Genomic DNA, 12,025 nt, shown 5'->3' on the forward strand with positions numbered 1-12,025 from the left:
GGACCTCGCACCACCCATCTCTCCCAACCAAGGTACTTTCTCCTAGAGTGCATTGGAGCAGCCAGCCTGGCCAAATTGCACTTTTTCTTGGAAAACTATTGGAGTCCATGGGCTTCTAGCAGGCAGTGACTGGCTTCGGTGTGCTCTGATACTTTTGCTGAGTAGCTGCAAGCTCGGCACTGGCAACAAAGCAGAATTTACATTAATCTGTTGACCACAACTCTTCCCATTCTACTGACTTCCTGAGATCCTGCTTCACCCAACTTGCATACCGCAGGAGGCTTTACCTGTGGCTGAAACTTAAGGCAACTGGCAGGATGTAGCAGGGCTGGGGTGTCCTGGCTTTTTGCAGAGCTATCTCAGACCTGCTACTAGTGGCAGCCACCCTTGGTTCATAGCATGGCCTCTCCCACACACCCCTAGGTGTTGTTCACACAGGCAGTGAACAACTATGAATTGCTTTGCAGCTCCTACCAGGTACTCCACGACAAATCACAGCCAGTGGCTGGCCTGGGCCTGCACCGCAGCCCCTCCCAAGAGGCCCCAGAACCAACATATATGGAGGTTGGCTTCAGACCACAGCAGAACAGCACCCAATTAGCCCCACAGGCAGCACGCACAAAGGGTGGTCTCAACAGGCACCAGAGCCCACTGGCTTGAGTCCTACTCAGTGGGGTAAGCCCCCTGCACAGCAGCCCATAAGCTATGGATGTAGCCAAACCCCACAGTCAGTCTGTCTAAGGGTCAATCCCACCCCCTGACATGCCAATAGCTATCAAGGTTCAACTATAGTAGGATACACACAGCCCACACAAGGGACACTCTGGAACACCCAGAGCAAGTGGCCAGGGAGACTGTGACACAGGACTCCTACTACCTAAAGCCACCTGGCCAAGACTGGGAGACATTGCAGATTTTGCTATCTGCAGTGGCATGGATGGACCTGGAGGCTGTTGTGCTTAGTGGAATATATCAGACAGAGAAAGACATACACAGTGTGATTTTGCTTATCTAAAGAACAAAGTAGAATCTAAAGAACAAAATAAACAAAACAGAAACACTCATACAGAGAAATTTTGATGGTTGCCAGATTTTGGGGCGGGGAGTATTGGAGGCAAGTGAAAAAGGGAAAGGATTAAGATGTACAAATGGGTTGTTACACAGTTGTCATGGGGATGTAGGGTATAGCATAAGAAATATACTCAATAATATTGTAATAATTATGTATGCTGTCAAATGGGTACTAGATTTATTAGAGTGATAGATGGGAAGGGGGTCGTGTGCAGGGTGAAAAAATGAAGGGATTAAGCAGTACAAAGTGATAGTTACAAAATAGTCATAAGAATGTAAAGTAAAGCATAGAGAATATAGTCAATAATATGGTAATAACTATACATAGTGCCAAGTGGATGCTAGACTAGTCTGGGGGAATCACTTCTTAAATTATATAAATATCTAACCACTATGCTGTACACCTGAAATTAATATAAAATAATATCAAATGTCAAAATAAATAAATAAAGTGTAAAAAATTTTTTTTAATTAATAAAGACAAGCAAACAATTTCTTAAAGAAATAATTCAAATGATTTCAATGTTCCAACAAAACCATAGGAGAGTATTAAAAGGTTTTATCTTCAAAAGTAAAGGTTTCTCTAGGATCCACAGAGTACCAAATTAACTAAGAGAGTTCACCCCATTTCCAGTTTGCAATCTTTCCCTCAGTGGTGGCAAACCCGTGGCCTCTGGGGCCTACATTTTTGGTAGTTATGTTTAAAGAACAGTAACCATGCAAGTGTTTTGCTTAATGGTAACCCGGTAACACTTGTGCTAACTATGGTTAACATACCTATTCCTTCACACTGGTGTATTCCTTGCAGGGCTTCCTCCATACACACCAGGCATTTGAGTGTGTTTACCTTCTGTGTTCTGTGTTATTTTAAAATTTGAAATATTATTACTGGCAATACCTGCACCTTTTCTCATTCAACAAATTTTATTTTCACGTGCCCATTATGTGCCAGGCTAGCTATACCGCAGGGAATGAAACAGATAAATATCCTGGTTTCCCAAATCTTATTTTCCATACTTTCCAGAAACATTGATTTCATAGTCATTTTGTTTGTGAAAAATTATAAGATGCCCCTACAATGAGCCATGGAGAATGGGGTAGGGGAGACTTTGTCTCCTTGAGAGTGTACCTGCTCTCCTGGACATGGTCAATGTCCACAAAAATTCAACAAAAGCAGTTTCTAATTCAGAGGTAGAACGCTGGGAATGGACTCACTGTGCATGTTTCTGATAGATAGCTATAAAATTAGACTTTGACTGCCTTATTATTATTTTCAGCCATAGTCTTAATAGGTTTTCTCACTCTCTTGAATTTGCGGGGTTTAATTTAGTTAATGCTGGAGAGCCCAGATGACATCTTCTGCTTCAAATTCTGTCCAACTAACCCTAATATCATTGCTGGAGGCTGCATAAATGGACAGGTATGTATTGAATTTTTTTCATGTATTTATTAATTTAGATAATATTCTGTAATACATTTTGATTGGTAGGTTTTTGTACTTAAGGATTCAGTTCAGCAGAAGGAAGGCATGCCGATTGTGTGCCAATCTGAACTGGGGTATAAAGATGTATTGGGGTGGGGGTATGGCAATTTTAAAAAAATATATAATAAAGTCAATTTTTAAAAAAAACTTCTTACTATAAATAAGTAAGTAAATAAATAAATAAATAAATAAATAAATAAATAAATAAATAAGTGTTATACATGGCATCACAGCTCAAGTTATCCACAGGGTAATCCAGTCATTATAACCAGAACTAAACCAGATCAGACCTATTTATGTGGCTCAGATAGAACCACACATTGTATAAGATTTCATGGAAGAACAAAACCCACAAGCATTAATACCTCTCAGTCAGGAGGCCTCTTCTGAAATTTTCCTAAAGTTCAGAGTTAGGGAAGAATATAGAATTTAAACAGAAATCCACTGGAAAACATACATAATGTCCTTGAATTTATATGTGTATAGTATGATACCGTATTTGGTTTTCTTTTTTCCCTTTTAAATTATCTAATTTATATAAAATTTAGATTCTATCCTCCAATTTCCTGTTACTCCAATAAAGCAAAACAAAAACCTTAAATCTATCTTAGGATCAAAATTGAAATTCACTGTGTTGCAGTGAATTTGACCATTACAAGGGTGTATGATCTTTTTTGGTGTGGCTAGGAAAACGTCCTTGTGGTTGAAGTTTAAATATCTGAAGCGTCCATGCCCATTTTTCCAGAACTAAAAAACATCCAAGAAAACAAATTTTCTCCCTCAGTTTTGTTCAACAGTAACTGGTGGTCACAATGATGACCCAGAGACCAGGCTCTAAGCCCTGCAAATCCTGAAATGCCTTTTTCACTCATTACAGAGATAATACAACTTTGTTATAGAATATTTTACAAAAGCAAATGAAGAAATTAAATGCACTAATAATTCTGTAATCCTGACATTTTGTTAATATTTTTGTGTACTGAAATGAAATTTAGTCATTGAAAATTAATCTAAATTAGTGTTGCATATGCTACTTTATTCTGATTTTTCAAAAAATGACCGTCATATGCAAATTTCGAGTTGGCCACAATACCCAATTAAATCAAAATCATCATTTCGTAGCCTTTTTGGACAATTGGGTGTTTGTACTTAATTCTGGAGAACAGGCTGTTTTCTTCTGGGTCTAAAGTACCTGTCCCCACAATCATAGCACATTCCCCCATCAGAGGATGAACTCTTCCCAAAGCAGAGGGTATTGTGTGATGTTTATCTTGGATTTTAAAAAACACTAGCATTTATTAACATAAACACCAAAATCAAAGTGCTGAAAATATTTTTATAGAAAAAAACAACACATTCTTTTTATATTAGCTTTAAAAATTTGTTGACCTACCTAAGACGTAGGCTAAATTTGATTATCCCCCAAGTTTATTGATTTATCAGAGTGCATATTAATGCAAATAGGTCTTCAAAAATCTTTAATCCTACAAATATGTTGTGATCACATTTATTTCTTTTTCAGATTGTCATTTGGGATATTACTGCACATGTTGATCGCATAGAAAACATTAAGACGGGTGGCAATAGAAGTAAAAAACCCATACTCAAGGTTGGTTTTTCTTTTAATTTTTCTCTTGCAACTTTTTTCTCCATTCAGAAGTCTATCAAAATGTACTTAACAGAGTGGCCAACCTAAACAAAGCCTCAATAGGAAAAACCAGTGTTATTTCCCAATCCTTCACATCTGCTGTGGACATTGTTCTGAATCACTTTTATGTAGGCCCTTGATTTAAAACACCACAAAACAGATGGCACTGTCTATCCCAGGATGTTAAGTTCTTCTTTGTTGTTATTGTCATTAAATAAAAGGAAGAGGCCAAGTGAATTGCGTAAACGGATGCAGCTGAGAGAGCTCTGTATCCAGACTCTGAATCATAGACCTGTGAGTTTGGATGTGTCCCCTCATCTCAGCAAACATCGATTTTCTCACGTATACAATCAAGGGGCTACTATCCTCTCTGACTTTATTATATGCTACGATTTCGTGAAGCTGTGGCTTAGGAAAAAAGTCCTCAGCTCCCAACTCAATACTTATCTACCATGTGCATCTGCATCCCCACTTCTTCAACCTTTGCATCAACAAGTCTCTCACCAAGAAACAATGAGATGTGGCCTCTGTGCAAGCAAAAAACAAACAAACAAACAAATAAAAAAATTCCTTCAAAAATGGGATCTCATTGATTCTTTAGGGAGTCAGTCACACTCATTTATGTTTTTCCTTAAACTGACATTTCTCCAAGTTATTAATTTTAATTGGAATGAGGAGTACAGTATGAGTTCATTCATCAATTCTCTGAAGTTTGCACATAACTTTTTAAAAACATTTTTCCAGCCTATGTTCCTCCTTGAACCAGACAGTAATAAAGAAGCAATGTATATCAGACACTGCGCAGTCTCCTCAATAGAAAATGGACATAAAAAAGTAATTACAGATATACATTGGCTGCCTGACACATTTGAGGTAAGTCTCAATGGCTTCATACCTTTCTTCTGCTGGAGTATAACATTTTGGAAGATTTTATTCACAGAGGATGTTTCAAGTCAATAATTCATTTACATTTAAATTGTGCAATAACCGGGAACTAGGCACCAAACAGCTGTGTCACTGATACTAGTCCAATATCTGAGTTGGGGATGAGAGTAAGGCCAATGGTTCAATTACCGTGGTTTAAAAAGCACTAAAAAATCTAGATGATGTCAACATTGATAGAATACAATGGTGGGGAAGATGAGAGTTTGATATGTAAAAATAGAGCATAAATATTTTACACCCTTAGCCTTTGTGGATTTAAAATTTATGACACCAGCTGTTTGAAGCAAGCAACTCTGAAGATCTGTGACATATAGGAATAATTTTGCCAAGGCAGTCCTGAATTGCACCTTGAGGCTGGTGGTAAAAACTAGTTGTGCAGTGAGTGAGCCCGCTGATTGTACTACAGTTTGTCTCTGCGGTCTGTACTTGACCCACAAAGTCTGGTGTTTGTGAATTTGGAAACTGGTAAGCTCCCCAAATGGTTAGTCAAGGACACTAAGGATCTACCTACTATGTACTTTGAAGAATTAACAGGTGAGAATATCAAAAATTAATCTGAAAATTAGAGTTACAAAAGGTGATTAGCCCTTCAAGGTATACAAATAGATTACGCCAAACAATAATATTTTAAAAAGTTATAATGGACTGCAATAAATAGCCTAGGCATAGTTTCTGTTATCTATAAAGGTTTAACATAGGTTAACGGAAGTTACAACCAAGAGAAGGAATTCCATTTTAACTCATACCATACACACAAATTAATTCAGGTGATTAAAAATTTAAATAAAAATAACAAGTCAGAGGAAAATTACAACAAATCACTAAAGCTCTTCTCTATTAATCTTAACTACTTAACAATTGCATAAAAGCTCCTGTGTTCAGCTTCACAATTAACAGGGCAAAGCAGAAAGAGCCTACGTTTCCAATAATAATGGATAATGAAATTATGGCACATAATCTATATATTATAAAACTGTTAAAATAGAATTAATTCATGAATACACAGGTAAGCGTTCGAATTATAATCTTAGGATAGAAAGGTACATGCATGCTAATTAAAACTACATAAAAATGTCTCTGAAAAAAAGACTGGAAAAGATATATGGCATAATTATATTTGATTTTACAACCTAGTTTCCAAATTTCTGTGGGAGTGTTATGTTCTTTTAATAGAAATTAAAACAAAGAAGAAAAAATAAAAAATTTAAAAAGCTATCAGAAAAAAGTAATTGCTGTTCTAGGTACACAGAACTTACATCTTGCATTTTTCAAAAAATAGATTAACAGAATAGGTTCCGTCTTTGAGAATAGAAGTGAGCTATGCTGTCAACTTGTCACCTGTTCAGCAGATTGGTATGTCTTATCTTAAACTTTACCTAATATCTTTTCATGTAATATATTATTTTTTCTTAGACACTTCTAAAATCATTGTATTCGTCTGTTCCTTAAATAATTTTTAGTATAGTAATTAAACCTAGTATAACTAAAGGATAGAATGTTATAGATTTCTGCTGGTTAAAAATATCTTTTTATAGATAAAAATATGTTGTAAAAAGAAGAATTAACTAGATTTCATGGTTGATAATGTATGACACTATCCATAGTTATTCTGCTTTTTCACACTCTTATATTTGTTAATTTACCTTTTGTGTTGTTTACATTTAATTTTATCTTACAGTTACGAAGATAACAATGTTTAATTTGGAAAAAGCTTCTTTAAAAAAAATGAGTTTTAGATTTTTATTGCATATTTGTAAAAAGTGTTTTTGTAAACAATTTGGTAGCTATGTTAAAGAATGTTTAGTTTTAAAAATTGCATCTCCCAATTTATAGAACTGGAAATTCATAATGGAGTAGGAAACATGAAGAGTACTAATATTATCTAGCATCCCAATACTGGCAAAACTTTACCATTCCAAACAGCTTTGACCGCAATAGAAACAATGACAACTCAAGTCATAGAATGACAGCAGCAGAAGCAGCTGTGGGGCGGCAGGAAAAGGCACAAGTAACGATAGCGTGGGCACAGGGTCAAGGAGACCGACTCATCCTGTGGGCATGTTGTGTAAGGTTCTGTGGTTGCAAGCAACAGAAATTGACCATGGCTAACTTACAGGGACAAAATAAACTTAGTGGAAATATAATACGTTTGTTGGAAGTTTATGCCAATACTCTGTTAGGTGTTTTAATAGGTTAACTTTTTAATATCCACAACAACTCTGAAAGATACTTATGGGTATAGGAAATGTGTCTCTGAAGGCAAAGACATTTATCCATCTCTAGCTCATTATATATATATTATATATATATATATATATATAGTATATATATTTGGGGGTGCCAAAGCGATGTTATCTATACTCAAGCAGTAGTTCACCGTAATTAGAAGTGTCTGGACGCTGATAGTAACCACTTTGAGCACCTCCAGTAATTGCAGAAGTCAGACATGACTTGTATTCATCTTTTGTTATCCTTATGGATTGAGTATTACAATTAATACAATTGTTTCCTTTCTTAAAATGTGTATACATGTTTTTGGCACCTTCAGAATATACAATTATATCCTATACTATAGCTAGTAAGTAACGTTACTGAATCAAAGAAAGAGCTGACTAGGCCTCAGAAAGGGCCCCAAGGATTTGGGCAGCAGGAATAAATGGCCAGCCCCTTTGATATGAAGGAATCAGTACCAAACCTGTGCCATTAAAGAGTCTAATTTACTTCTATTAGATCATGAACTCACCCCTTTGGCCAGGGAAGGAATGGCAGAGAACCTTGAGTGACAGTTGCAACCTGAGTGCTTCCAATAGGAAAGGAGCAAGTCCCTCTAAAATGATTAGAATGCATTTGCTAAAAAACAGGTGTTTGGGGGGGGGGGGCGGGGAGAGGGGTGTTGGTTGCCCAGGCAAAAGCAACACATGGATGGCACCTGTAGGGGCATATGAAATATTATACAACAATGAGAATTGTATTATTATTTAATGGAGAAATGCTCAGGGTTTAATGTTGATTATAAACAACAGAACACAGAGCTATACCGTTTTTTGGTAGCCTTGAAAAACATTTAGAAGCACTGAACAGACCAAAAATATTACGCATTCTACATTGAAGATACAGATTGTTGTTTATAATAATGACCGTTGAATTTGGATATAGTCTAGAGTATTCTAAAAATAGTTCCTTCAGAAAGTTGTTAAAGTAAAAAAAACAAGTTTATGCATTTAGAAAACCTAACTTTTAGTTATCTGGAAAACTCATCAGTCCTAACCTTTATACTTCAGCCATGCTAAAAGGTCTTACAATATAGAATAAGATAAACTAAATTTCCATTAATTAAGAATGTGTGACTGATTTATGCATATAGTTCAACTAGAGTTATATGTATTTAGCAAAACCATTTCACAAATAATGCAAAGTAATGGCATAAATGAGATTCAAGAAGAGCTGTGTAATTTGAAAAACAGTTTAAATCAACTATATTTTAAAATAGATCTTATGGCATCATTTGTGGTATTCTCCTGAGGATTTATGTTTTAACAGCACAAAAATGATTATTATTTTTATTAATTTTAATAATTTCTTAATTAAAATTTCAAAAGTTTTACCAACATTAATCAATTTAATTTTAATTATTCATTATTAAGATGAATAAATGATTAGTGTCAATTAAATAATTCACATAAATAAATGCAAGTTTTGTTACTCTTACTTTAGTTACCAACCATTTATCTAAATACATACACATCTAAATCTTTAATAATATCTCAAGTTTATTAAATCAGGTTACTCATAACCTCAGTGGTATAAATTATGGAGCTAATATAGCATACTTCTTGTGGTTTTCATCATATGTTTTCACATAATTAATACAAAGACACTGAAGTACTGTACAAGTTTCATTATAAATTTTTTACCAAGTTTATTGCACTAAAAGTAACACTGTATGTACGTGTAGAACTTTACAAAGAATTTTCACATACGTTATCTCATCTGATTTTCATAGTCAACCTGTGAGGAAGGAGAAAAGAGAAGAAACAACACTTATTGGATGCGTGCGATGTAAAAAGCACATTAAATATAACTCCATCTGTGTATGTAGTGTTTTCACAATATATACTGAGGTGCCAAAAAAATGTATACAAGTGGACACTTTGGTCAATGTTGCTCAAGCAGTAGTTTGCAGTAATCAGAAGTGTCTGGATGCTGATGGTAACCACTTTGAGCACCTCTTGTAATTGCAGAAGTCAAATGTGACTTGTATTCATCTTTTGTTATTGGTATATACTATTGAGCATTACAATTTTCATACAGTTTTCCTTCCTTAAAATGTGTATACATTTTTTTGGCACCCTCTGTATATGAATGAGGCGTGACTGCTAATTCGGTTTCTTTTGGAATTGATGAAAATCTTCTAAAACTGTGGTGACAGTTGCACAATTCTGAATATGTTAAAAGCCATTGATTCGTGCACTTTAAAACGGTGAATTTGGGGGTATATGGGTTATATTTCAAAAAGCCGTTAATGTTAAAAAAAAGATTGTGTAAATCTCCAAACTCAATTATCATATTTGATAATATTTGTCTCAAGACCAACAAATAACCAAATTATTAAATAATCCTATGAACTGTTTAATTCTCTAAAATAGAAAATGCAAAATAATTTCATTTCATAAAAATCTTAGTTTCATAGATATTAAAATACAACCATGATTACATTGCTAATGTGTAGCAGCAAGAATGGTAGTCCTGAGATTACAACTTTATTTGTACTTAATAAAAAAATTATATGTGAACTTTTTTTCAAAGCACAATTTGTTTTTGGGATATCAGACCACAGAAAACTTTAACCCCTCAACCAGCAGAGAAAAAGAAAGAAGAAACTATTGAAATTCCTTTTGATGTACCAACTACTTTTTTGCACCTAGATCTCACCTGGAAACCTCTCTATAAGGTAAATAACATAGGATTTATTCCATCTTATTTGATTACATACACTATGTAATTTATATGCATAGACAACCCTACATAAACTCTAAAAGTAGAGCAGCACAAATTAACACAGGACTTTATAATTCATGATTCATTCATCCAATAAATTCTTTGAATCACTGTGATGCCTGCCCATATCAACCCCCAAATCACAATTATTGTGAACTTGAAATTAATATTTGTTCATGTATAAGCTGCCACAACTTACAAATAGTTTGCATAATAATTATTCAATTGCATACCAGTTGCTTGAAAATTGGTAGGCTCCCAGGTTAGCCCAAAAAAGCTAATTTTACCTCTACTGTAGCCACAATTCTGGATATTTTGCACATTAATACTAGGAAACAGTATTGTGATATCTATGACCAAACAAACTGAAAAGTAATTGAATGAGAAATTATTTGTACTCGAATGGCAGAGCTTCAAGAAAGATACGGTTTTAGTGGGATGTGTGTGGAAAATATGAATGGACTTCTGATGTTGATGGTTCTCTTTCTTTGGAATGTCTAGTTCTATTTCTAAACTTGATACTTTCTTTCTTTCCTTGCTTTCTTTATAAGTATCACTAGAATTACATCATTATGTATTTTCTCCCAATAGAAGAGAGAGCACGAAGGGATGAGAATTTTCCTGAAATAACTGGGATTAGAAGTTAGGATTAGAAATTTTCTGAGCTAGGATTCACTGAGCTGTAAATAGTTTAAAAAGAAACAAGCAAACAAAAACTCACCTGAGAATAATTGTGTAGCATGTGGACAAACATCCTAATGAGGAAAAGTGGGGATGGAGCCATGAGGGAAAAATGTCAAGTGTGACCATTTCCCATTCTGGTGCAGACCCAGGGCCACTTCTGGAACTCAGGCATGTGTGTGTCCCTGAGGGGACTAGGCAGTGCCAGGCAATGTCAGGTCCCTGCACATCTTTCTGGAGCTTTGATTAGCTGAAAAATTTAGGGAACAGGAGAATGAGCCATTATTTTATATTAAAACCAATAAGAATGTGTTATGAAATAGAATACAAAACATTTTCAGAAATTAAACAACACATGAGATTTTGGGATTTGGAAATGAGCCGACGGACAGTGCTTTCCTTGAAGGTAGCTAGAAATCTGAGGAAGAATGGAGGAGGGAGAAACACAGGGAGGTAGAAAACAGCAATCTGGGAGTAGAAGGGAAAAGCAAAAACAATTTAAGGATATATGGAAACAATCTCTCTTGTATGTTCTCCAAAAAGATAAAGCTGTCTAAAGGTGAAACAACTTTAGACCACTGCCCAACCAAGATAAGCCTGTGTGAAGACCATCTTTACAAAGCACAAGGTAACTTCCTTTGCTTCTTAAAAAGGCATCTTACTATTCGGCAGTAAGAAAAGATGAAATAGGACCATTTGTGACGACATGGATGGATCTTGAGATTATAATGCTAAGCGAAATACGTCAGACAGAAAAGGCAGAGAACCATATGATTTCACTGATATGTGGTATATAAACCAAAAACAACCAAAGAACAAGACAAACAAATGAGAAACAAAAACTCATAGACACAGACAATAGTTTAGTGGTTACCAGAGGGTAAGGGGGGAGGAGGGTGGTAGATGAGGGTAAAGGGGATCAAATATATGGTGATGGAAGGAGAACTGACTCTGGGTGGTGAACACACAATGGGATTTATAGATGATGTATTACAGAACTGTACACCTGAAATCTGTGTAATTGTACTAACAATTGTCACCCCAATAAATTTATTTTAAAAATAATAATAATAATAAAAACATTTTTTAAAAAGACATCTAATAGCTTTAGTGTTAGTGGCTCATTATGTCTAAGGTTACTTGCTGGGATAGTCTGTCTAATTTGTAAACAGAATACAGAAAATCAAACCTTCCGATGT

General features: G+C 35.1%; 1 protein-coding gene across 1 annotated transcript in view; it reads left to right on the forward strand.

The window, feature by feature from the left end:
• DNAI3 (dynein axonemal intermediate chain 3) overlaps positions 1 to 12,025 on the forward strand; it is a 68,901-nt gene that overhangs the window by 28,119 nt on the left and 28,757 nt on the right. Inside the window, exons 11-16 of the mRNA XM_033113305.1 lie at positions 2,402 to 2,491; positions 4,077 to 4,163; positions 4,947 to 5,075; positions 6,427 to 6,500; positions 9,954 to 10,098; positions 11,370 to 11,454. Of these exons, the coding sequence (XP_032969196.1) occupies positions 2,402 to 2,491; positions 4,077 to 4,163; positions 4,947 to 5,075; positions 6,427 to 6,500; positions 9,954 to 10,098; positions 11,370 to 11,454 (610 nt within the window). The remainder of the gene's footprint in view (positions 1 to 2,401; positions 2,492 to 4,076; positions 4,164 to 4,946; positions 5,076 to 6,426; positions 6,501 to 9,953; positions 10,099 to 11,369; positions 11,455 to 12,025) is intronic.

This window comes from Rhinolophus ferrumequinum, chromosome 9, assembly GCF_004115265.2.
Source record: "Rhinolophus ferrumequinum isolate MPI-CBG mRhiFer1 chromosome 9, mRhiFer1_v1.p, whole genome shotgun sequence".
Taxonomy (NCBI): domain Eukaryota; kingdom Metazoa; phylum Chordata; class Mammalia; order Chiroptera; family Rhinolophidae; genus Rhinolophus; species Rhinolophus ferrumequinum.